At 35.0% G+C, this 27,697-nt stretch overlaps 3 protein-coding genes, 1 long non-coding RNA gene and 1 other non-coding gene across 5 annotated transcripts; 2 read left to right on the top strand and 3 right to left on the bottom strand.

The window, feature by feature from the left end:
- Window positions 1-947: 947 nt before the first annotated feature.
- LOC130748425 (uncharacterized) lies at window positions 948-6,907 on the bottom strand. The gene is made up of 10 exons (XM_057601649.1): window positions 6,590-6,907; window positions 6,366-6,491; window positions 5,992-6,079; window positions 4,004-4,089; window positions 3,699-3,914; window positions 2,768-2,952; window positions 2,018-2,176; window positions 1,855-1,935; window positions 1,713-1,767; window positions 948-1,497 (listed from the first exon to the last, which is right to left on the bottom strand). Exons 1-10 carry the CDS (start codon window positions 6,698-6,700, stop codon window positions 1,306-1,308), a joined length of 1,299 nt encoding a protein of 432 aa, XP_057457632.1. The 5' UTR covers window positions 6,701-6,907; the 3' UTR covers window positions 948-1,305.
- A 2,046-nt stretch (window positions 6,908-8,953) lies between these two features.
- Window positions 8,954-9,832, bottom strand: LOC130748226 (uncharacterized). Its single transcript, XR_009022624.1, has 3 exons — window positions 9,743-9,832; window positions 9,161-9,235; window positions 8,954-9,083 (listed from the first exon to the last, which is right to left on the bottom strand). It is a non-coding gene; the product is annotated as an uncharacterized LOC130748226 (long non-coding RNA).
- Window positions 9,833-11,634: 1,802 nt separating this feature from the next.
- Window positions 11,635-11,707, top strand: TRNAV-UAC (transfer RNA valine (anticodon UAC)). Its single transcript has one exon. It is a non-coding gene; the product is annotated as a tRNA-Val (tRNA).
- Window positions 11,708-22,038: 10,331 nt separating this feature from the next.
- Window positions 22,039-24,184, top strand: LOC130749578 (uncharacterized). The gene is made up of 2 exons (XM_057602959.1): window positions 22,039-22,566; window positions 23,518-24,184. The coding sequence occupies exons 1-2, from the start codon at window positions 22,173-22,175 to the stop codon at window positions 23,706-23,708; spliced, it is 585 nt and encodes a 194-aa protein (XP_057458942.1). The 5' UTR covers window positions 22,039-22,172; the 3' UTR covers window positions 23,709-24,184.
- Window positions 24,185-24,209: 25 nt separating this feature from the next.
- Window positions 24,210-26,795, bottom strand: LOC130749577 (uncharacterized). The gene is made up of 2 exons (XM_057602958.1): window positions 25,830-26,795; window positions 24,210-24,642 (listed from the first exon to the last, which is right to left on the bottom strand). Exons 1-2 carry the CDS (start codon window positions 26,556-26,558, stop codon window positions 24,361-24,363), a joined length of 1,011 nt encoding a protein of 336 aa, XP_057458941.1. The 5' UTR covers window positions 26,559-26,795; the 3' UTR covers window positions 24,210-24,360.
- Between the last annotated feature and the right edge of the window lie 902 nt (window positions 26,796-27,697).

Below are 27,697 nucleotides of genomic sequence, written 5' to 3'. Positions count from 1 at the left end.
TTGTGTTCCTCCTCGAACTGCAACTGGTATAACCCCATCTTCACAGAAGAAAAATCCCAATTTGCAGAAACAGGAAATCACGCAAGCAGAAACGAGGAAGCCAGAAGTAATACTTCAACCAAAAGAGAATTGTGAAACACAACGAAGAAAGAAGCAAGAAGCAACGACGCTGAATCGAGAAGAGAAGCAAACGTCATGGAAGCCAGAAGCAAGAAGCTTCAATCAGACAACAAAGAACGAAAAAAGCACAAAGCTTGAATCAGAAAATAAAGAAGCAAGGAAACTTGTGATGAAAGAAGAAGACTAAGGATGCTGATGCCGAATTAAGACTTTTTTTTTTAACCTCTTTTTAAATTATAAAAGGGTGACCTGCTAGTAAACTTGTGATAACAAGTGCAACTTTACACAAGAATTTCTTTGTGTACAGTAAATAAACCCCTTTTTCTATTGTTAATATTATCCTCTTGAAAAAAAATAGTATGTGTTGAACTTTAATTGAAATGAACTCGGGGTAATGTGCGGTTTGTTGCCTTGACTGAGACCTTACGTGAAAAGAAAGGTAAGGTAGAAGAATGAGAGGCTTCTAAGACACTCTCGCCAACTTAAGTTTTTTTAAGGGATGTTTGAGGAATATTTGAAAATTCTCAAAGACTATCTTTTAGTTATTTTATTGAGTTGCCACAAATTTGACATTTTTTTATGTAGATTTGAACTTTTAAATTAGGCAAGAACTTGTGTGAACAACCATCACACTAGCAGAGCAGAAAGAATTTCAGTCGCACCCCATTGTGGGTGGGTGGAGCGACTTCCCTTCCTCATGTCTTAGTTCGAGTTATCTCCTTCTACAAGTATTATTTCATCTCTCATGTAAGTTTTCTCATTGCTTCCATTTTCCTTGTCCCTTTTTCTTCTTCCTCTACCTGCATTAGGAATGACAATTACTAGGGTTGAGTTAGGGTACTATAGTATTTGTCCCCATACATGCATTAGGAATGACAATGACAATGACTAGAGTAGTGTAGTTTGTAGTTTTGGGTCGTTGGCCCTCCTAATTATCAAAATAAAAATAAAAATACATGAACCTGCCACCATACCCAATAGATAGTAACTTGAACGCTTGCCCCAGCCAGTACCCTCTAACTCTCTAAGTACCTATATGCTCGTACTTGCACCCATAGACCCACTAGCAAAATACTTCATTATAGCCCCATTTTCATGGTAGCACACATTGCCGAGGCAACAACATTACAACATCAAGATGAATTAAACATTCCATTTTAGCAAAATCATCATCATTTATATTGCTTAATACCCTCTTCTGCTTCGGCTACCAGGACTAGCTACATTCCTCGAAGCAGGAGACAAACTTCCCCGATGAACAGGAGATGCAACTTGATGTACAGGTGATGCAACTCGACGGGGAGAACTTAAACTTGCTTCACTCCCTCTATAAGCTTCAGCCTCTAGACTCTTGGCTTCTTCACTCATAATTGCTAACTACAATATCAACAACCACATGTGCAATAAGTCAATAAATAGTTAAAGCTATTGAACTAATGTTGAATAGTATATGTGAACAAGTAACTTCTAAATCCCAATTGGGTAGTTGATTGAATCATAGTAAAAAAAAGTATATGATTAGGTAAAATGGAAACTAACATATGGTCCAGGATTATATATTAAGAATAAAATTAAATAAATTGATATATTACCCGAACTTCATTCTCTCTCAGTCGATCTTGAAGTGCAGTAATTGCAGGACTTAAACTGTATCATAAAATAGTAATTGTTTATTGAACAAAATGATAGCAATAAAAAGTGGAGGAATAAAACAAATAAACATTTTGCTCTGACCAATATTCAATCAACTTGCATAATGAAGCCTGATAAGTTGAAGTATGGTGTATGAAAGTGAGTGGATGCACTTTCTCATCCCTGCAAAGTACAAACGAATGGAATAAGCATTGAAATGAACAAAATGTATTCAGAATAAGCAGATAGTTTATCAAATAATCACCTCATATTTTGCGATATGGCTTGATTATATGCAGTCCGCTCCTCTTCAAATATTACATGTTGCAGATCCATATATGATGCTAGTGGTGAATCAAGGTTGATAAGAGATAAGGAAGGTAAAACATAAAGGGGAATTTCTCTTCTTACATACTCTGCACCACTGCCATCAAATCAAAGTTATTTTCAAACCGAAGATTGAGAAACTATATTGACCAAACATGATATAATGAAGAATGAAAAATGTGATATCATTTCATATATTTAAACAGTTGATCTATAGTTATGACATTGATTTATCATTCAAAGTCTAACTAACAAGCATATTGGAGAAACCTCTACAGAATGTCTATCTCCATCTCCTTCTCCTGCATATATTTCTTCATATAAAAATTTTGGTGTACCATGTTAAAGACATGTCATACACACTTGTTGGCTTGGTGCATATGTGCTAAGGAAAGGTTCAGATATCCAAAGGTAAAAATGTTTACAATAAAATCTCCCCTAGTAGGATTCAAACCTAGTTTACAATAAAAAATGTCTCTTCCCTTATTCTTCCTCAATTATTTCCGTTTATCTTGCAGTTATGGAGACCTTTATTATCTAGTCACTTGAGATTTAGAAAAACAGCCACCATGTTCCCTTATGTTGCAAGGAGACATGATGGGATCGAAATCCTAAAAATAGGCCTAAATTATCAGTTGATAAACAAATATACAAAGCGGTCAATTACATGCTCATCTATATTCCATACCTCATGTCCAAATTTGAACGATGCATAGCTTCCTGCATACTTTCTGACATATCCATGGGATCAATATCAATTTCTTTGCTGTCCGAATTGTTGAGAAGGTAGTTTCCTCCACCCTTTTCTCCCCCTAGATAGCTGGCATCAGCATTAGCGAAGAAATTCCCCAAGTCTGAAGATCTCCCTCCACCCTAGCAAAAATTTATAATTACATGAATTATTAAAAAAAAAAATCGTAAGAGGAAGTAATTCATCCTGTACAAAAAAACATGCAAGTAAAATTTTATTGGTAGGACATTATTAAGAGACTGAATTCATCTCCATAAGATGAACCTAAGTATTTCAGCTTACACCCACCCCTCACCGTATCACAAAAAATTGTATGCAAAAGCCAGTGTAATCAGAAAGAATCCCCTGGTCTCTACGTAGAACTTCCCTAAAAAAATGCAAATTGGAACCAGGCAAGGGTGTTATATCCTACTTCTGCTTTTTAATGGAGAAAAGAACATGAGATTCTAAAGCTAGTTGGTTCAAGTAACTTGACTTCACCATGATATGAACTCACTATCACTGGACAGTGGACACTAAAAAATACAAACATTTGGATGCTGAAAAAAGACATACAGTCATGTTGAAAAATTCATATCCGCCATATGATCATATAAGTATTTTAACATGAATAATTTCACATTAAAAAACTGTCAGCAGCGACATCCAAGAGGCTTGTTTAAAATTAATACAGAAAAGTAGAAAATAAAAGAATTGTACTTTAACAAAGAAACTTCCTGGTCCCACATATTCTATAAGCTGCATCATGTTCTGTAATTCTGCATCTAACTGTATTCTACATTTTTCATTTTCAAAATATTGCCTATTCTTCAATCACATAATGCAACATAACAGATGTTAAATCTATTTGATTTACGATAAAGTATACTTTACTAGCACCAGCACTTCTTGAATCACCAGTGTCCTGATCCGGGCTCTCTGCCTTGAAGTAACCAGATCTTCTCGATACATTCTCTGAGGAACTCGGTGACGAATCTATGTCAATAACAGCGCTTCTATTTACAGGGGACAGAGGTATAGGTCTTGACATGTGATTCTGCTTCCCATCAGATGACTGGAAAGCAATTACTTGAATTCTTCCGACCTGAATACAGACCAAAGCTATTTCAGGTCAAATTTGACAGGAATACAGAACACATGGTTTTACACAATGATCATTCAATCAAGAAAAACCTTGTTTGCATCTTCACTGTAACAGGAAAAAATCAACCCGATAAACCCAGAATCAAGAAGTTGATACATTCCCTGAGTCCGCACATCTACAAAATAGTAAGTACACTTATTGTATGTTGTTGTTCTGAATTAAACAAAACTGGCAGAAATAGAAAAAGAAAAAAGCTGACATTAAGATAAGAAAGAAGCAACATGAGAAGGAATACAAAAGCAAGTACAAAACAAGAAGACTGGTGAAAATCATAGGCAGGGAAAATTGATTTAGAAAAGACATGCCATCATTTAAAAAATTATTTGCAACCTAAATTTCCAGCTAAAAATTACGATTTAATATTTCATGAATGGCTTAATTACAACTTTGGTCCCCGATGTTTACCAATGCTACGATTTTGGTCCCCCACCTAATTTAATTACATGGATGGTCCCCGACGTTGTAGGCTGCGTGCAACATTAGTCCTACCGTTTATTTCTTAATGGAGGAGGCTTACGTGGACGTCTAGTTGGAGAGAAAAAGGAGATTTGAGGAGAGAGGGGAGCACGTGAGTATCACGTGAACCTTATATGAACTCATTATCCCCAAATTTGAAACCCTAGGGATCTAAATCGCGTTACCTTCTTCGTTCCAGGGAGGTCAGGGGTTTGGGTATAATGGGTTCAGATAAGGGTCACGTGATACTCACGTGCTTCTCTTTCTCCTCATACCTCATTTCTCTCTCCAAATGGACGTACACGTAAGCCTCCTCCATTAAGAAATAAACGGTAGGACTAACGTTGCACACGGCCTACAACGTCGGGGACCATCCATGTAATTAAATTAGGTGGGGGACCAAAATCGTGGCATTGGTAAACGTCGGGGACCAAAGTTGCAATTAAGCCTTCATGAATAAACTATTCAAAAAGCTTAAGCTTTTGAATAAAGACATGTTCATGGTTTGATATTATTCTTCTAACAAATGTGACATGATTGAAACTCAACAATCAAGCCCCAATACATTTGAGGTGTCTGACATCAGTAAATGTTATAATATCCTACCTTACTCACAAAAAGTGAATGATAGCAATTTTCCGAAGCAGCAAAAAGAAAATTGAAGGATAGCAGATATAAGGAAATCGACAGTTGCACATACTATATGAGGCACGCACTCAAGTTGAACCATTCCGAAAAAAAGTTAGAGTGGTGCCCTAGGTATTATCAGTGGTTTGTGGAGAGGACTGTGAGGAGATATAAATGTAACAATGCGTAACTGTATAAGTATCATCATTCGGTCACATTCACAGGTACTGTCCATTTCAATGAATAAATACACTAGTATTGAAAAACATACTTAGTCTTCCCATAGAATTTCTCATGGGAAATAATATTTGCATCAGCTGATCCTCTCTAGCAACATCTTTGATTCATATAATCACACACATCACACATGCCTTCTTTTCAAATATTAAACATGTAAACATTGTTGACTTCAACAGCTAGAAACTGAAGCAATACATCAAGGGTCTCCCAGTCACCATAATATCCCAATAATTAATAATAGTTACAAACTTCCTCTTTTCCCGTAGTCACGTCACACCAACAATTTCCTCTCTTAGCTATAAATTACTACATATAAAACCATACTTGCACCTTCCATTTAACAAATGGTAACACCGGGCTTGTTAATAGCTCGCTATAGCGGCGCAATAGCACTAGCGCACTGGGGGTTCACTGCTACTCCATTATTCACCGCTATTTCCCGCTATAGTGCCGCAATAGCGCTTGAAATAGTGTTTTCTGGGCTTACCGCTACGCTACGCTATCAGCCATTAACAACCCCGGGTAATACACCATAACTCCAAAGTATGACCGACTTAACACAAACGGAAACATCGAATGATGTTTTAATGAAAACAAAAACTACAGGCAACTCCAATTCAAGTGCCTGACTTCAACAGGACAAACAAAAACAGATAGGTAAAGAGAGAGAAAAAGGGGGTTACCGAAAACATACCAACATGCGAAGGCAGAACTGTAATATGCGGATGGGAATGGTACCAACCAATGACCCTCGTTGTTCTTCCCGTGGTCGCGGTCATTCTGTGCTACGAAGTTAATGGCATAACAAAAGCAACCATTTTGAAATGAGCAACCTAGTTAGATCTATACACACATAGCTAACAATAATAATAAGAAGATGGAGTGGTCCATCATTTCAGTCCTTCCAAAACAATGCCCCAAACATGAAAATTACCGCTTTCGTTACTATTAATTTAGTCCTTAATTTTATGAAAAAGACTATTACTCAAAATTGAATTTTGAAACCGACCCAATATTTTTGAGCAGAATCAAAATGATAATTTACAAAAAGAAGAAGAAAAAGGATATATCAGCTAGGGCAGAAGCAGCAGCCAACTGTTCAGGGTTAGTTTCAACTCGATCCTTTCTGCGATCAGACCTTGTCTGAGGAGATGCACCCCATATCAATGCAGTCACACTCCCATTTTTCGAATGCTGCATCCAATTCAATTCCAATCAATAATCAATAATCATTCATAAAAAAACATCCATCAATAGTAGCAAAGAAATTAGGGAAAATCAAAAGAACAAACCTGGATGTCACCGAGAAGAAGACCCATAATCTCTTCGGTTTCGGTGGACAATGCATGAGTGACGCAGGTTAACCAAACTTCTTCCGACATTTTCACACTTGTCAGAGACATTTTTCTTTGTCTCCACAAACCCTCGTTCAAACAAACCCTTTCCCTTCAAGAACAGAACACAAACCGATCGAAACCTTGTTTATTGTCTTTGTGGTTTGTCTCGGTTTTTGGTTCATCAGAAACAAGAACATAAGTTACTGCATGAATCTCTCTTCTTCTACCTGAAACCTATTATTCACCTCACCTGCATTTTCTTCTTCTATTCAATTCCGACAAAAACCTAGTCACATATATTGAAAAAATTAATCTTTAACATTTTTGCACCAAATTAATCTCTTCAAATTTTATATTAGATCTTTCAATTTTTTTATGAAAATAATTTCTTAAAACTACAACCATAATGGGCGCAAATGTGTGGTTGATCATTGTTGTTAATTGCGGATGGCGGGTCATGACGGAAAGCCGAAATCCCACCATACATGACAAATAATGCGCGAGATGTGGCGGAATATGACCATCATATGGCGAGATATTGGCCATAACGGAAAGTTAAAAAATCGCCGTGAGAAACTACCATGACGGCGCCATGGCAGATATTTGATAACACTGAGTTGATTTGAGTATTATATGCTTTCATTTTCTCTAAGTAAGATCTGATTTCAAAATCATCAGGAATAAGAGGTAACCTCACTAAAATGTGAATATTACAGGTTAAGTGAAATTGTCTTTCATAAATGATACTTATATAAGACAAAAAATGATATCAATCCTTTTGAGTTACTATTTGAATTCTTTCTAACAATAAATTTGATAGGTACCATTTAAACTTGTAAAGGAGTCAATTAGGTTTTTAAACCAGGGGGTGTTCAGACAAATTGCTAGAAATATTTTCTACCGGTTTTTCTACTACTATAAAACCTAAGAATTGTAAGAAGAAGAAAAACTTAGCTTAGCTTTTGCTCAATTTTTATCATATTTCAAAAATATGATTGACTTAAAAAACATTCGTCGGGGTCTCTCGTAATTAGATGACCCAAATTAAGAGTACAGACTCTAGTGAAAGAACTTCATGTGGATAATTGTTGGTTGTTAAACATTTACTTGTACCATAAATGTCTTCTCATTCATGTAAAAAGTAACTAACTCAATATTTGTGGATGTGGGGTCTGCAACATGTGAAAATACTAGTCAGTTTGAAACACTCACTCTAGTGGGTTAGATCCATCAGAACAATTCGGTTGTAACTCAGGGGTTAGGGGTTGGATGTGAAGTATAATGTGGTGGTTGATATGAAGTATATGGCCGGAAAAAAAAAGGAGGGGTTGAAGAGGTATTTAATTAGGGTTGTTGGATGGTGAGGTTATTTACCTTGTCAATCAAGCTTGTGATTACATTAATAAGATTGTTGTGCGTGACTTCTATCAGGAAGGGGAGCTGATCATGTCTTCTAAACATTGCAGACAACTCCACAACCATGGTAGAAAGCATCTCATCAGGGGTTATCGAATTTGTTATAGAAGACATGGGAAAAAGTCGATGAAAGCACCAATTGGTAGAAGTAGTGTCTACGAGTTGTTCTACTAATGTAAACCCTAAAATTTGGTTGAACTTTTGCTCAATTTTCACCATATTTTAAAAAAGGAAAACATGCATCTATACACTTTATTTTACTATATTATGGGCTTGGGCTTACATCCATTAAACAAAATATTTTGGAAAGGAAAAATAAAATAATACATCATACTAAAAATAATCTTAATTAGTCTTTGATTTTGTAAACGAGCTTGATTTTAGTTCTTTAGTGGAAAAATTATGTTTAGTGGTGGTCAAAAACGCCAATAAACATCATTTTGACCTAGCTTATAGAACTAGCTTGTTTGGATTATGTGCACATTTTTAATCTAAACACAAAAATTATCTTCTTCTTAGCGTGACTAACAAACGCATAGATTACCAGTTTTTCTTTAGTTTTCCCTGCAGTTTGTGTTTATTAAATTGGTTTACAGCTTTCCACAGCATCAATTCTGATAATGCGGTAATTAGTTGTACTATTACCTACCGTTTCTGCTATATCGTTTCAATATGTGCTACATATAGCCTTGAACAATTGTCAAAAAAATCCCCCTTCCATGGTTAATTTACGAGCTACAACAAAATAAATTAAGGTACCAGTCCAGTACATCTCATTAGTTAATAAGATTGAGAATTCAAATAACTTGTTCAAAATTGAAATGGTGTATGTGCCACCAATTCAGTGAGCAGATAGGTGTAATCACCTCTGACTACCTTGGATCTCTCGGTCTTCTTCACGGATGCTTGAAGATACTTCCCTTGGATTAAATCAAATGCTATTTTGGTCAGTATCCAAGGCTTCTGAATCTTCTTCTTCACTATCATCATTATCCTCATAGATTACCGGCACTGTTTGACCTTCATCAACAACCTGTTCAAATGAAACCATGAATAACTAACTGGCCCAAATTCTTCTAATCCTTAAACAGGGCCAAGAAAAATCCTCACCGTTGGGTAAAGAACGTCTAAGCAACTTGACAGATGAATGGCAGATTTTAATGTGGAAACTCTCGATTCAACCAGCTACAAAATCAAACAACAGATTCAATTAACAAAAGTACTATAGTAATGGATGCACGGAGCTTATGTGTTACTTAATAGTGATGATTTACAAAGCTAGAATGCAGTCATCAAAATATATGTAAGAGAAATTTTAGTAACACTCTCTTTCCGATACATTTCCTTATCGAGTGAATTTCTTATTGGTCGAATTAAAAAAAGAATGAGGTAGGATTTTTAAAGGGCTTTTCATATTTTTCATGTACAAAATTGTTCTGTAGTATTCTTACTGAATACCAACAGTATAGATTATCTCTACGGTTGACAACCCCACTAATTCGCTAAAATGCCACTGAGGATGCCTAGTCACATTGTAGCATATACATGCATAAGGTCAATCATGTTGCAGTTAAATTGATGCCAAAATGACTTTCAATATCAGATATGAAATACAAAAACAATATGTTAGAAGGCACAGGTTGCAAATGTGATATTCAGATAGGCTCTCATGAATGATATAACAGATCGAACCTGATACAAAGAGTTCAAAGTATGTAATGAATATTCCTGGGACATTATCCCACTTGCATGCTGTAGAAGTAGACACTTGAGCCATGGAAGTACACATGTCAGAATTGCACCCCTAACATGGAAATAGAGAATACCTTTATTTCATCAGGAGTTGATGCAGAATATGACAGGTAAAAAGTTGTTTTGATGTCAACAAAAAATTTGATGCAGGATAAAAGCATCAATTTCATTTAAGATTATAGGTTGGGTTGCTTTTCAAGAAACTGTAGATGGGGAAGGTTGATATTTGATGCTACTCTAGCAAAGATATTTAGCAGCCTTATTTTTATTTCTATCTGTTCAATTGATAAGTATTACCTAAAATTCATAACATTCATAATAGCAATAAAAGTTATAGTCTTGAACAATAAAATACAACTAAAAAACACTCGAAAGCAAGGTAAAAAGAAGTTCTAGCCTCTAAGGCTCTTAAAGTACAAAACATCAACATTGAAATAAGAATTCCTAGCTAGTAGCAACAATTGGGGGTGGTCGCCGGAGAGGAGACTTCAAGTGAGAGGGAAGAGTGTGTCGATGAAGTGAGAGGGAAGAGTTTGAAATGCGATTGAAGAAGAGAGTGCTTTCATATATTCTGAGGGTCATTATGTCCCCATCGTCCATATAGGGCTGTGATTCCCTGCGTTCGGCTGTGATACGCACCGCTATGGCCGCTATAGTGAGGTGCGACGCTATTTCATCTCAATAGCGGCAGGGAGCTGCTACACCGCTATAGTGCACTATTGACTACTCTGATTATAAGTCTCAAATAACCCTTTTCAAATTGCATTTTAGAAAATTAAAATCAAGATGTGGCAAATCATGCACTCATAGAACTCTATCCGTAAGACTTTAAACAAATAAATAAAAAATTCCACGCCCTGATAAATTATTACTGCCAAGTGTTACCTAGACTCAGCCATGGATCTGAGAGAGTGTAGGAGTTTGAGGACATTTGTTGGGTTCAACTGTGAATTTGATTTTGCAATAACCTGCAAGAGGATTAAAGTAGCTACACCAGTCATCACAAGCATCATATAAGAAACAGGGGAAGTTAGTAACTTGTTATTACAATATATACATAGTTGAGTAGAAAAATGACCTTCTCATCTTGTGTGTACAAGCAATCTAGTAGAAGGGTGCGATCATCAGCATTCAATGCTTGCGCGCGTAAGCAAAACATGTACAGAGTCAGCACTTGGAGGCTTGGCTGCAAAAGATGAATCTTGCTCTTTATCACTTCTCAATTTGTTATCAAATAGCATACCGAGACCAGCAAGTTCCTCTCCAATAGTTGGCTCACTTAAATCATTGTGGAGAAGGATTCCATCTGCAAACTCGCCTTGATCAAGTAAATAGCTTAGTGGTGGTGCGAATGCGAAACCTATTTGACATGAAAACATAGATAAAACATAGGAGATACACCGTCAACATTTATGTATTGGATTCATCATTTTGAAAATGAATTTTAAGGAAAGACCAGATTCTAATTTTTCATCAAGTGATATCCTAATAGGAAGGAACTTTTAAGATTTCAATAGCTTGTACAAACTATTGCGAGTTCATCAATTTGTTTGTCATGCAAATCATACCTACCCCACCCAAGTAAGACTACATAATGTGAAACAATTTGAAAAAGCTACATAATGTGTTTCTTACCACATAGTTGCAAAGAATAAAACTATAGTGTAACATATATATCTTACTTCTCAGAATTTCATATAAGGATTTATAAATTTATTTGTAGTTTTATTTTATTATCCATTAGGATTTAGGAAGTGATAATTTCAAATTTTTGCAAATGTGAAAAGTTAAATAGGTATAAATAAAACTGCGCAAGAAGTATTGACAACAAAGTTGCTATGGTGTAGTGGTTATCACGTTTGCTTTACACGCAAAAGGTCCCCAGTTCGATCCTGGGTAGCAACAGATGCCTTTTTTTTTTATTAAATTTTGCAAAAGGGAAGGAAGATTTGCTGATAATGATAATAACTGAGTGCTGATAGCTAAAGTTTCTGCAATTATATTATGTTACTCTAATATTTTTTCCAACCTTGGTTCTATCCCACAATGTAGTTGACGAACCATACTTTGCTGTGTCGGTCTAGATGTGATAGGAGAGTGCTTTGAAGGTATCAGTTATTCAGCCTTTATGCTTTGATTGTTTGAGTGGAGATAGAAGAGAGAGATGCAAGAGAGAGAGATTGAGGAGAGAATGATGAATCACCTTTGTTTGGTGAACATATACTGTAGACAAGAGAGAGATAGAGGGTGTCTTTTTCCCCCTTTTCATGGTCTTCGCGTTTTGCGAAGAGATTGGGTGCAAGCTCCTTTTTTATTTTTTTTTCTTGTTCTATGCACTTTAGTGGCGGTTTAGAACCACCACTATGTGCTGCTGGCCCACTAAAATTTACTTTTTGGTTAAAACAATGTTTTTTTATTCAAAAGTTAATTTTTTTCTCTCTCCTCCATCTAATTATTTCTTATTTTTCTCTTCTTTATCTCTACCATACTAAACAACTCATATAATCTACTCTATTTCTCACCTATTTCTCTCTATTCAACTTCTCTCTTCTCTACTCTCTCTTCTCTATCTCTCTCTATCCTACCAAACAAAGTGTAAAGGACATGAGAGAACTTGGTTTCTCGCTTTTTTCAATGAGTATTGAACTTGATTTTGATGAGAGTGATTATGAGGATAACATAGAGTAAGTTATTAAAAAATGTGATATCTTTTTACGAAAACATAACATAAATTTTGCTCCGTCCAATGCCTCTTATGTAGCTGCTAATGGACAAGTTGTATGAAATGCAATGCAAGCACACAGAGAAAAGAAGAGAATATGATTATGCTAATGAAGCTGCTGATTATCTTGCTGACGTGGGGTCTAGACTCCAGTGTACTTACATTTGTCCTGAGGCTCCGCCTCCTCAGCTTTGTCCCATCTTGGCTAGGGACTTGTTAGGCATGTAGTTCCTTTCCTTGCTTTGTTTTATTTTCTGATGTACCAAAAAAAACATAAACCTTCTCATCACTTAAAAAATCACATCATAATAGGGTATTATTTTAGAGTCTTTTTTGAGTTATGTTATATACACACCTCTTCACTTCTTTTTCACCTTCATTTCTATCTATTTCTCTTTTTTCTATCAATCAAATCACCTATCACATATTTACTGTGTCTCTCCTTTCTTCCTATCTCTCTCTTCCTCTACCTCTCCTCACCTCATTTTTGAGGTATGAAGATATAGTTATTCTTTTTTTTACAATTGAAAGAGTTAAATAGCAAATCTATTGGAGCAATTAAGTTGTTAACTCACATGTAGGTAGTTCTGACAAAAAATGATTCCATGTGGAATTTTATCTTAATTTCTAATAAAAGTTTGTTATGCAATGATAATCAACAAAAGTCAAGGTCAATCATTGAACTATGTGCAATTATATTTGTCAAGACATGTATTCTGTCACATTCAACTATATGTTGTGTTGCCAAGAGTAACATCACCAAAGGGATTGAAAATACTTATTGTTGAGAAAGATGATACATATGCACAATATATAAAAAATGTTGTGTACAATGAAGTTTTTAACACATTTCCTCTATGTAATTACATTTGATATATCTATATATTCCACATTTTCATCCGTTTAATAACTTTTTAACCTTTTAAAAAAACAATAATGAACAACACAACTTAAAAAATACTCATGTAATGCACGAGTTTAATTTTTAGTTATAAAGTACTCTCTTTGTTCCTATAGAACTGACATTTTAAGGTTGTTGCACAAGTATTAAGAAATAGCAATTAATGTTCTTGTTTTATTAAAATTATTATGTAACTTCCTATTATACCCTTTATCTCTCTTATTAATTCTAACTTTTCAAGTTTCCTACCACCAATAAATGAAGGGTACAATTGGTAAAATAAAATTAATGTTCTCTTGAACTTTGTAAAGTGGCAGATAATTAGGAATAAAATTCAGCTAAAAATAATGTCAGTTATTTTGAAACGGAGGGAGTAATAACAAAAGCATCAAGCAGTAGACTTATCCCTGTACTCCATCAGTAACATTAGGTAACTGAATATTTTCAGAAACACTCAACATTAACTCATTACAGCACATTAATTGAACTCAACCTAAATCATCAATGTTGCAATTGATCATACACACAAACTAAAAAGGTATTCGTATATCACTTTTCTTAATTCTTAGTTCTAAGCATTATTTATGTGGGTTCGTACTGCCACTTGTGCTTAAGAAACTCTTTGCAAATTTTGTTCCAACCATGAGTTTTTAGTTCTTAGCACTATTCATCTGGTCTCACAATACCATTATATTAATATTTTTTATTTTCATATAATTTAAATTTAAATTTAAATGCTAATTCAACACTTAAATTAAATGAATTTGAGAGAAAAAAATTAATTTTTTATGCTATGAACTCAAAAAGTAAAACTTCTTATATAAGAACCTAGTTCTTATTTTTAAGAACTAATAACTCCACGTCATCCCCTCCAGTGGTTAAGAACTCAGTTCTTAGTTCTTAACTTAAAAATAAGAACTAAGAACCTTGCATTGGAGATGCTCTTAGAGAATAGAAATTCGTGCAAATTCCAACCATAAACAAAAAATTGAATGAACAGAGATAAATTACCTATCATCACAATGCTAATACAATTAATAAACTATACATAATTTGAATTAAAATTGAGATTATCCCTCTCTCTCCTACCTCTACCTCAGTCTCTCTCTGCTTTTCATCCTCCAATTCAGCGAGTGCTTGTTCTTTCTCAGCCTTGAGAGTGGGTTCGTAGTAATCATCATGAGCATCCATACACTTTTTCAGCACTACCATCACCTGAGTTCACTTCTCGATGAGGTCCTCCTTGTTGTTCTCGGCCTCTTGCACGCAATTCTCCCAACTAACGTATGCGTCCTGCAACCACCGCCTTTCATGAAGAGGCAGAACCCACACTTCCCTTCCTCTTCTTCCGCATCGGGTTTCTCATCAGGGATTTATTTCGGCGGCATGGACATTGGGCCTAAAAAGTGCTCACACTCTGTGTGATCGGAAAATGGCGATGCGAAACTTGAGATGTGAATTTTTGCATGGAGTAATCTACTATTCCATAGTGTTTCAGATGGTGGTTGTTGTGCTATCTCGGTGTGGCTGGTAGTAGTGGGTGTTTGGGGTTTTCTTTAGCCCTAAATAATTAACTTGTCATTCTATTCTATTCTCTTTATATATAGTTAAGGTGGTGACAAGATTGTAGGATGTGGCTCAGTTCTGGCATAGAGATGTGATTCAGCGTAATACTTTTTGTTTATTTTTTAATAAATGTATACTGTAAATATTTTATTAAAAATTATAATTTTTAATAATTATTTAATAAAAATATATCAATAATAAGTAAGTTATTTTTTTACATATATTTATCATACTTATAAATAGAAATTCAAAATATTTAGACACTTCTAGATTTCTCATAGAGTCTAGGTATTCTAATTCAAGAATAACAAAATGCATGTTTATAAAACACATTTAAAATGTATGCTTACATAACAAACATATAATACATTTTTACTATCTATATATGTGTTTAAAGACAAAGAGAAAAATATAAAGATAAAGTTAATGTAAATGAGATGGAAGAAAATTTCAAAAAAAAAAAAAATAGATGGAAGAAAAATAAAAATGTAAATAAATCAAAACCCTAGTTATAATATGTTGAATAATATATTTTCTATTCACAAGCAAATTACTAGAATGATGCCTTCCTCTTGTAAAAAGATAGTTATTAATTTCACATGCAAATTTTCATTCAAAGTTAAATTTATTAAATATATAGTTTATAAAATATTATTAAAAATGGAGTAAATGGATTTTTCTCCTTTTAATTAAATTTATATATTTAAAATTATTTTTACTTCATCCTATCTAAATATTTTTTTAAATAATTTCTATAATATCATTTATTGTTTTTTAAAAGTGAATACTTCTACGCTTACCTCACAGTTGTATGATGTTGATTATGTAAACTTTGTATGGGCTTCATATTCTTTTTGTTTTTGGCTTTTCGGACAAAGCTAAAATTGGGGACTTGAAAAAGAAATAATATCCCCTTCATAAAGTCTGGTTAGTAGGTAATCTGTTCTTGACGCCCAAGTGACAAGAAGAGTTCATTCCATGCGGGGGTGTGGTTCAGGTCATCCCAAACATCGCGAAGATCTCGCGGCCGATACAACCACACTAATTTGACCTTTCTAACTCGGTTATTCCCTTCATAAAGTCTGATAACCTTGCCAATATGTGTATCAATAGCTCCAGGATTGTACATGACCATAGTGTCAAACAAACGATAAGTGATTCTTCTTAAAGTGCACAATTCATAGTATTTTTCCCCTCCCTTAAGTCTTGGTCTCCAAGAAAACGGAATTTTCTCAGCCATTTTTATTATAATCAAATCAATATGTTGAAAATGGTTAGGGAGATAAAAAAAACCATGATGAGGGGTGATATAAGAATATGTGAATAGACAAGTAGAATAAAATAAACCCACATAACAAAATGTTAGAGGATTACTAACCACTGGTTGCCAAGGGCTAATCCTTTTTTGGCGGCCAAGGGATAAAAACAACTCATTCCAAGCTGGAGTGTAGTTAAGATCCTCCAAAACATCAAAAAGGTCCCGATGCCGATATAACCATACGAGTTTGACCTTTCTAGCTCTGTTATTCGGTTCATAAAAAAATACTAGTATATTTGAATTTCCGTTGATCGAATCAACATGTTAAAATCTTGCTCCTTTGTTAATGTACTTGGATCTGTGTTCCCCACATTTGTGTGGTAAAATCTTGGTTCTCCACCTTTATGATTAAGGTAGGGGTGGTAATAGTGATGGTAAATGGTAATCGTAAGAAACTAAGAATAATAAAAGAAAACATGATTTAAAATCAAGGGCCTTAAGTTCAAGCCTGGCTTTTTAAAGAAAACATTATTTGGTTATTCCATTCAATTATTTCATTGTAACACATATCATCACATATTTTAAAATATAATTATACGTTGAGTATGATATTATACACTTTGTGACCGTTTAATTTCTCAGAAGTTTAGCAATCATATTAAATTAAGCATATTTATAGCACGTTAAATATGTAAGTCTCTCTCAGATATTGAATACTGGACTATTTACGTAAAAAACTCGACTATTTATCATATGTGCTAGACTTGTTGTTCATACTTTGTAAAATATTTATTAAGAATTATTATTCGCATGGTACTCTACCCTATATGTTTTTCTATAAGCAATTTTATTAAGATGGTACAAGGGGTACACTAACCCGTAACAAACATGAACCACAAGCGAAAAAGTTGTGATTCAAGGTTCTAGAACTTGCAAAATTCGCATGAACATACAAAACTTCAAAACAAGAAATTGGCTAGATTTGAATTTAAGTTGTTCAAGAATACCATCAAATTGTGCCTCCTCTTCCCTAAAAACCTTACAATTCCTTCCAATCCATAGCGGCCAAATTGTTGCTGGCCGCACACCACCAAAAGTCCCTTGCGGGTCTTCGTCGGCCAGCCCCCAAGAGATTGTTGTATGTGTTCCTTCGCAGATCTCGGAAAAACAACAATCCACCCTAGCCATTTAACCACCGCAACCCACACTTGCCACGCGAGCAGACAAAAGAAGAAGAGGTGATCTATCGACTTGATCCTCCTCCTGCGAACAGAAGGGACAAGCAACAGAAGGAATGGGAACATCTCGTTTTAGCAGATTAACTCTCGTCTGAACCCGATCAAGGAGGACTCGCCACCCCAAAGCAATGACATTCGACAGTACCAATGCACTCCACGAATAACTGAACACATGGTCATCTGTCAAAATTCATAAGTTCTTCATACGCATAACTCATTGTATAATTCCCAATTCCTTCCTTTATCCAACACAAAGAGTCTTGTCTCTCTCACCAACTGAATCGCATAAATAATCCTCATTAAGTCATTCCTCTGGATGTTGCCAATGACATATTCACACCATTTCAGCTCCTAAATCCATTTATTATGAGCCCAGAAGCCGATTTCTGTTATCAAAACCTAATACCCAGAATCAAAAGTAAATTACCAGTGCAAACAGGACAAAAATAATAATTACAAACATGAGGAAAAAAAAAACACTATGACAAGAGGGTAAGCAGTGCAAAATGAAATAAGAATTGAACCCATACAATTACCACGAAAGAATTGAACCATACGTGAACACAGTCAGAGCAACTGCAACGGAAATAAGAAAAAAGAAGACATCATCAGAAGTATTATGTAGCCATAAACATGAATGAGAGAAAAGAAAACCAGAAAAAGATTTGATTTTTACAATGGGGAGCGGGAGGGGGCAAGACCCGGAAACTAGAAGAAGAGGAAAATTTGTGACAAGAAAGAATGAACCATACCTGAGATGGAACAAGCATAGAACAATGCAAGGATGCAACTGAAATAAGAAAAGAGGAGAAGGGAGAGAGAGGAGAATCATACCTGCTGTTGAAACTAACAACTTTTGAATCTCCCAAGACTCAATTGTAGTATAGTAAAAGGTTTTGTCGTATTCACGGGGAATTGCTAATACAAATGTCGTTCTTTAGTAAAATTACTTAAGCAATGAGTTCATCAAAGATCAGTTGATTGTTTATCAAACGTTATAAAATTAAAGGAAAGCAGTAACAAAAACGGGTTGTAAACAAGTTGGGAAAACGGTTAGAATCGGAGTTCATCAGTTAACCTTTAAGAATTCTATGATCTCACATATAAGTCATGCTCAATGTTTGATTTCATCACACCATGTCTTAACTTCTTCGTAGTTCCCTCATGAAAAAGATCATCAACTCACTAACTAATCATCAATTCCTTGAATAATTAAGAAAGCAAGTATCATTAAACTAGGGTGTTATTTGACTATTGAACTAACCCTATTCCTAGATCTTATATTCAATAGATGAGATTATCTATTTCAGATTCAAGAACAAAGTTCCCACTTAAGCTATCAAATCCAAGATAAAGTTCTAGTTGATCATTCTAAAACTAGCATTAAGACCAAGATAACACATTGAAATCATCACAAAGAGCATGAACTTATACATGAAAATCAAGATGAATATATAGAAATTAAAATATTACATCTAATCCCAACACACAGAAGTTTAACTATCCATTTCCATGGAAGCTTTAAAGCTTACTAGAAGGAAAAGAGAAGAAAAAGATGGCTCGTGCCGTCATCGGCGTGTCCCCAACTCGACGGAAGGTACAGAGCCCTTTATTTCTTCAAGTTCCCCTTTTTTCCCAAGTGATTATCTCTGATTTTCGTGAATGGGTCTCTCTCGTTCTGAAAATAGATCTGAACGTGGCGTTTATAATAAAATTCTGCAACTTTTAGGCTTAAGCTCAACCACTTCTAGCTTAAGCCAAAAGGTTTCTTCAAAGCTAGGTAACTATTTTTAGCTTAAGCACAAACAAATATGACTTAAGTCAAAATCTCAATCATCACACACAACGTCTGTGCTTCAATCTCATGAATATTTGGGCTTAAACCATCCATGATGTCAACTTTATTATCTCTTCTTTAACTCTTCTTTAGCTTAAGCTAGAATTTTGGCTTAAGCTAAAATCTTCAATTTGGGCTATGATCTTCCTTTGCTTGGATCCTTTTGATCTTTCTACTACAAACAAAAACAAAGGACTTAATACTTATCACAATCATATTTCCTATAGGATCTATATAAAAGCTAATTATCTACTATTTTAACCTATTGAGGGATAATTTGAGAGATATTTTTCACATTTAGAATGGATAAGTGTTAAAATCAACAAGGAAAATTGAGTAAATTTCGCACTTATGAGTTACCTGCCCACTTTGAAAGTGCGATGCCGGCCACTTTGACTGCAACTGATGCACAATCAAAAACTTTCACTTTCCCAAACTCTCAATTCCCAATTAAAGCACATGTTACACACTAATTTGACCGTTAAATTCCTATGATAATCCGTTAATTTCTATGGCAATTTCGGATTCTATAAATAGCCAACATTTTCACACAATTCTTCATTCATTCTTTCTCCATTTCTTCCATTCTTTCTCCATTTCTCCCTTTCTCCATTAAGGATAGTGCTCGATTAGGCTCATAAGTTGGTCATTAAGGTCTCTTTTTAAAGCTTTGAAATAGATCAACCCTTAAACTGCTGGGAAATTCCCAACCAGTTTAAGATCAACTGGTTTGAGAATTCAAGATTTATTCAAATGAATAAAAAATATGAAAGAAAGAAATGTTAAAATTTGTAAGTTTGGATGTGTAGAAAGAAATGGAGAAACGTTGATTTAAAAAATAATTTTACTGTGGTGAGAATGAGACAAAGAAATAAGAGTAAAGAAGAGAAAGTTCCTTCTCTTCACATTCTTCTCTCATAAGATGGAGGAATTTTGTTATGGCATCAAAATAAATTTCTTCCTCAATTATGTTGTGTATATGGCCATCAAAACAAGTGTAGTGTGGTATTTCTCTTCAATCCTCTTCTAGCTATTTCATTTCTTCTAGAGTCATCTCATCCGAATAATAAGTTGATCTTTTTTAGTTACTTTTAGATAAGACCTTACTATTTATCACCAATCTTGGATCAATTGAAAAATGTTGATCCAACAATCTTAGTTATCTCAAGTTCAAGTTTTGAATGTGCAGTTGGGTGAACTACCTTCGATAACGAATATCTTTAGTCGTAGAGATCAATTTTTTTACACAAATATTTGATATTGTTCTTGAATTGAAAGTTTGTTTTTTTCTTTGATGGTGGTGCACGACTTTGAAAGGTTCTTCTTACCATTGAAGCCACGGTGACACAATGGGGGTATTTATAAAGAGATTTTGAAGCTCAAGTTCATATGAGAGAAAAGAGAGAGAATCTCAAGTCATAAAAGAATGGCTTAATTGCAACTTTGGTCCCTGACGTTTACCAATTCCACAATTTTAGTCCCTCACCTAATTTAATTACACGGATGGTCCCTGACTTTGCTGCCCGTCTGCAATGTTGGTCATGTCGTTTATTTGTTAACGGAGGAGGCTTACGTGGATGTCCAATTGGAGAGAGAAAGAAGGACCGAAGAGAGAGGGAAGCACATGAGTTGCACGTGAGACCTGCAACGGTCATCTTCTACCCTCTTCCTCCTTAAAAAACAGAGCACTGTGAGGAAGATGTTTCGAAGCTTGAGATTTAGCGAAAATGGAAGAGATAAAGAACGAACGAGTCCCTAGAGGCGAGGAAGAAGGTTGAATCAGTTGCTGGTCTCTTTCTTTCTCCAATTCAACTTCCACATCAGCTAAGTGACCATCCACGTAAATCTCCTCAATTAACAAACAAACGGTAGGACCAACGTTGCAGACTGCCAGCAAAGTCAGGGACCATCTGTGTAATTAAATTAGGTGGGGGACTAAAATCGTGGAATTGGTAAACGTCAAGGACCAAAGTTGCAATTAATGAGTTAGCAAAATGAGTAATGCTTACGCAAATGAACAACTAAACATATATTTATAGACATGGTCGTTATACTTATGACACCAAGTCTCTAGGAAGTCTTAATGTAAGACTTCCGAAATGATTATTATTTTTGGATAACCTTGTGATATCTAACCAATCCGGTTTACTTTATCCGCTCTCTGACCCCTTTACAATCTAAATCCTTTACAATCTGTGAGACATTCCCTTTACGTAAATGATGTATTACCATAAGTAATAATCAATTATGAGGAAGAGGATTGAAGTACCAATTCAAGTGTCGGCTCTCATATAGACTTTTCTTATCTCAATTATGACCTCATTCTTGCAGATTCTCGACTTATAAGACGTAGATAGGGTGCATAAGTACTTAAAATCTCTGATTCATTGAAGGAGGAAATCTGAGCTGATCGGGGAGAGGATTCTAGAAGTTTTCCCTGCTTCCCCTACTTATAAATGTGGGAAGACATTATTATCTTCTCACGCAATCGTTTGCGAGTTCAAACTCTTCTTTGTTGTCTTATGAGTAAATTAGTGCTCGTTCTTTGGTAATCCAATGCTTAACCATTTTCATTTAGACTTTGAGAATTTTTGAAGAAAAAGACAAAATCCAACAAGTTTTGTGTACTAGGGTCCAACATTGAAGCCCAAAGGCCTTAATACACAAAAGTCTCTGTCCTTTTCTGCTTCTCCAATCCCCATTCTTGATTTGATTTGACTCTTCATATTCTCTTCTTTTCTCTGTGTGCTTGCTTGCATTGCATACAACACTCACTAGTCACTGAAACTCACTCACTCACTCACTCTCATAGCAAGAAAACAAGACCATTTTCATTTTCATTTTGATCATGAGTTCCTACACAAACATGATGATGATGATGATGGAACCACAAGAACAACCACATTTCAAGAAACCCAAACTGGCACTACCACCACCACCCCTTAACCACCACCACCACCATCATCATCATCATCATAGCAGCTTCAAGAAAACTCAGCTCTGCAGAAGATTCCAGCAACATGGTATGTGCGGTTTTGGGTCCAAATGCAACTTCGCACACGGCATTGCTGAACTCAACAGACTCAACAACATTCAACCACCAAACCCCCAACTTTGCAGAATGTTCTCTCGGAACAAACACTGCACCTATGGTCACTCCTGTCGTTTCCGTCATTCTTCAACCGCCAGAAATGTTGATTATCCAAACTGGGTCCGCGAGGTTTCTCGTCATCCACCACAAGGTATACTATTGATTGTTGATTCTTCTTTGCTTCTTTGTTTTTTGTTTTTCTTTCATTTGCAGTTTTTTCCTGTTTATTTTGGTTATCTGAACGAAATGGCCAAATGGGTATTATTTCTATTGCATAAAAATGAAAACTTGAGGCATTTGAGTCATTGTTGATGCCATGAAATTGTGTTCTGTTGTTTTATCTGATGTTGATTTTACTACAAGCATAGGGGGATTGTTGTAATAATGTCTTGGCAAGTTGGCATTAGATTTAATGTTGATGCCATGAAATTGTGTTATGTTATTTGATCTGATTTTGATTTTACAACAAGCTTAGCTATTTGAGCCTTTTACACCTGCAAATTTAGCTAGATTGACATCCCAAGGGGTTCTTGGGAATTAAAAATGTTTATAATTGAATTAGTATAGACATGGTCTTAGGTGAAAAAGATGATTAGACCCAAAACACTGCTGTTGTGAGGCTAGTCTAGTCATGAGTCAAACTATGCTGAAATCCTTACTGAGAGCAGTCACCAAGTTATAGCGTGTTTGGTTATGCGGTAGTGAGCGTCATAATCACTTGTAAGAAGTAATAAAATGCATGTATGTAAATTCTTCTACAATTGGTTCCAAAGTTAAAATCAATTATGATGAGAAGCTTGTGTGAGTAGCTGTTGTGTTTTTGAATTGATTCTGACGAATAGTAGGATGGTCCAAACATACTAATGTATAGTTCTAAGGTTGCCATGCTTTGAATTGTGTGATCTGATAAAAACAAGCTGCGTTTGTTTTCCTTTTAGAATGAAGTAAAACTGAAATTTGTTTTTCATGGTTGAGAACAGAATTGGTGTGTTAGATGCTAACTTGTAAAATATTTAGTATGACACTTTTGGACTCAATAGAGATTATCAATAAATCTGTGTAACTTGTAAGTTAATTCTGACTTCAATTTTTGCCAATGCAGAACAAGGGAAACATGATCGATACTCTTATGCAGAATACAGGGTAATGCAAACTTCTGCTGCTGCTACAAATGCCTCGACCAACACAGTGGAAGCTAGCTCTTTGCGCAAGAATGAACCATATGCTGTGAAGTTCATGTTCAAGAAAAATGACCTGCGAAAAATCAGTGGCATCTATGCTGATTGGATTTAAGATTTGTCCCTGCACCATAGCTCGCTTAGCAAACTTGACAAGTGAAGTGCTACCCCAAAACTTGGTTATTTCTATTAAGGAGAAAGATGCAGGAGTCAAGGACTTTACTTCACTACCATTCTGACCCCCTTTTTTTGTAAATGTTTCAACATTTCGTGTAGATATTAGTAGATATCTTTGTATAAAGCATGACAAATATGTCACTATTATGTGTTAGCGCTTAAGACATTAATGACAATGTTCCTTCCTGTTATGGCCCAAGTAATGAAAATAGCATTAGTTCAGCACAAAGAAAGTTCCAAAGAAAGTAAAATCATAAACGGGAAGCAACTGTTGGACTTGGACCAGATGTTGACATGGTATTCCATTATTTCCTGCCATATCTGATATCAAGAACTATTCAAATTTCAATAGATGATAATACATTCACAAGCAATGACCTTATTAGAACTAAAATTAGGGTTAAGTTCTTTAAGGTAAAATAAACTTGATTTGCGAACACAGAAGGAATACATGCTCTGATACTAAACATACATTTTGGCTTGATTACAATATTGGTAAAATCAAGAGTATTATAAATGAAATGCATAATATCAATGAGATAAAAAGAATATTGACACAATGAAATACAACAGTTGCTTTCTATTGTTGTTCATGTATTATCTCCAGAGGATCTTACCCAGTTGATAGTTGATCGGGCTAAGGCGTCTAACGGATCAATACATTTCTTGAGAAGAGGATCGTCATGGGGCAAGAGACCCCGCATCTCGTCAGAAGCAAGGATAACAGTATTAACTGCCCTCACCAGAAGAACTTGAAGTGCAATTCTCAATAGATTGCATGCCCCTTCCCTGTCCTTTCTGTCCAAAGCTTCAGTTGCAGGTATTACTGTATGCTCCATGGTTGCTCTATCAGGTAGTACAACCTCAAATCCCTGAAGATAAGTAAATAAGATTAACAACTATCTAAATTTGTATAGCTTGTCAACACACTTCAACATGGTCTTTCTTCTATAAGCATTGCAGAAAAAGTGCAAAATAACTAGTGCCTATGAAGTACATATTTGACAATCTGCTCCATGTTCATAAATAAGAAACTAACAGAATATGAAATTGGATCTTCATGAACCATGAGAAAGAAAACATGACTCTGGTGTTTTGTTTTGGCATATGAGAAAATACTGTTAGCACATGTCAAATAAAATTAAGAACCACAAACAATATAAACAAATTACACTCATTATAAGCATAGAGTTCCCAGCAATGTACATAGATAATAAACTAGAAGTTACGAATTGCTAAAATATTGAGTTAGGAATCTCACATTTGACAATATTTGAAGTTCCCCCTTACTTAGTCTCAGGCAATCACTTCCATCAACCACATTTCACATTATAAATTGTAGCTTCCTATATTATATGCAAGTGAAAATGAACTGCCTTCAGCCTTCACATTTTGTTACAGTTACGAAATTTAATACTTACAAATCTGTGGAAACACTATCGAATATGCTGCACTTATTTGATACTAATAAGAAACCAAGAAGGCAACTGACTTTGAAAAGTAGCTTATAAAGCTATGCATCACATAATGCATTCTAAAGGTGCACTGAACAAGCAATACTGTAATGTGCATTTCTCAGTGCTCCTTGTTCTCTTGTGCTGTCACACACTAATAGTGTTTGGATCAATATTGTCAGAATAGATTTTGGTAAAACTAATTATGGTAGAAGTGAGTTGAAAATGAAGATATTTAAAGTTTGGGTACATTTATGAAAAAAGTGATTTCTGCAGGGTAATTTTTTAAAATCCAGTTGAAAGTTTTCACAATTGATTGTGTACACAGAACAAGGTAGCTGCTACTCTGAATTCTCCGCAAAATTTATTATCGGAATCAATTCTTCGAGATGATTCCTGAACATCCATTTAATCATCCAAAAGTGATTTCGCCCGATGAGAATTGATTCTAAGGTTCCAAAAGGAAGCCAAACACAAGCTATGTTCATATTCATGAAGAACTTATTTGGTTCTGAAGTTTCCTATAGCATATACTTACTCCTAAGCATGTCCTACACTAATAAGATATGCTGTTAACATTTAGAAACCTGGTACTCTGAACTTACTTCATTCTGAAGCTTCTCCTTATAGAAACCTGCTGCAAGAGTTGCATTTGTTGCGAGCACTCCAATCCGCAAAGGGCTACCAGCTTCAAGTGGCTTTAACTTTGCTTCCTTGAGCTCCTTGGCAACACACTCAGCCATGTGAAGAAATGTGACAGAACAACCCTTGGATACTTGTTCATACCAAGAATGTGACACATTACAAGGCATGACTATGCAACCAGCCCCAGAATTCTCAAGAAAAGCCCTCTTGCTTCTAAGACTCTGCACAATCTGAGAATAACAATCAGGTTTCAAACTTTCCCCTTTACTTGCAACAAAACAACTCCTTTCATAGGAAAGAAGCTCCTTGTTCAACACAGGATCAGAACAAAGCACAAAAGGAATATTGGAACTTGTTCTTCTTCCATCTTCTGAACTCAACTCCACAAGTTTGCTTATGAAGTTGAGGGTGGCATCAACAGAAAACCCTCCAATTATACCAACACTGCTTCCCTGAGTGAGAAAAGGAGCACCAGATTCTTCACCCTTTCCTGATACAAGGTTTGAGCCATGAAGGTTTCTGGAAAATTTCCCACTTTCATCTGCATTCAATATAATTGAAGATGGGGGTGTAGCTTGAAGTTGCCACAACCTTGGCTTGCACAAATATCTAGGACAAGGATTTGTTACAAAACACAATGATGTCTGGGATGGATTACTCAAAGACATTGTCAACATAACATCCAACATCTCCAATGTCACAGAAAATTAACAGTAAGAGAATCCACCACACTGTCCCAAATGGTTTTTTTTCTTTCTATTATTCTCTAAGAAATTTACAACCATATTTGCAGAATAAGAGACAGAATGAAACAGAACCAACCTTTCCTTTAGAAAAGTCCTTGGGCAGACATGTGAGTTCACATTTCTCAAATTCACACTGTAAAAGGCTAAAAGCCACCATGGCTCTCTCTCTCTAATGTGGCAATGTCAGTATATGAGAGTTGAGACCATATTAAATTATTGATAATATACTTTATCTTCATTTGTCTGCATCCAGAGCTTCACTCACTTTGTTGGATTCATCTAAATTACTCAAGAATCAAGAGAGAGGCTTAAAAAAATAGTGTCTAAACTAAAATATCATTTTATGCAGAGAAAACTTGAATAATAATAAAAATGATTAAATTTTCAGTAGTGTAACCTTATAAATGTTTGAAATGGAATTAATTATTACAAAATATACTACCTTCTTTTTTTTTGGTATTTAAAATATACTACCTTCATTCCTATTTATGTTTAGAGAAGATTAAAGAATTCTATTATTTTGTTAATTTTTTTTGTATGAATTTGTAATTTTTATTTGCTAATATTTGGATTATTCAAATGATAATTGAGAAAAGTATAACTAATTTCATGAAGATTTTATTTTGTTTAAAAATCACTAAGTAGGTATAAAAATATAATGGAGAAAATAATTTATTTACAGTAAGTTCAAAATCGATAAATCAGGGAACATGTCAGTGCTCAATACATCATAATATACGAAAGGAGTCAAACCACTACCAGGGTACCGGTCTTCCTCTATTAAAACCCAATTTGACATTTATAAAGAAATTTTCGCAAGGAAATTAGCCGCTGCATTTCTAGAGCGATGAACAAAAGACAACTCAGCAGAAATAAAAGTTGTAGCGAAAACAAGACAAATTGAAAAATAAAACGTCCCACATAGGACTCACTAAGAGAATGAGATTGTCAAAAGTTATGGAGCTGCAAGTAATTTGCCTCAAAAGCAACATGAGATAAATATACGCCGCGAGTCACTGAAATAGCACACGCCAATATTATGCTTCATAAATAGATAAATAAGAATTTTTTCTCTCATAAAC

Source organism: Lotus japonicus, chromosome 3, assembly GCF_012489685.1.
Source record: "Lotus japonicus ecotype B-129 chromosome 3, LjGifu_v1.2".
Classification (NCBI taxonomy): Eukaryota; Viridiplantae; Streptophyta; class Magnoliopsida; order Fabales; family Fabaceae; genus Lotus; species Lotus japonicus.
This window is presented reverse-complemented; position numbering and strand designations above follow the sequence as displayed.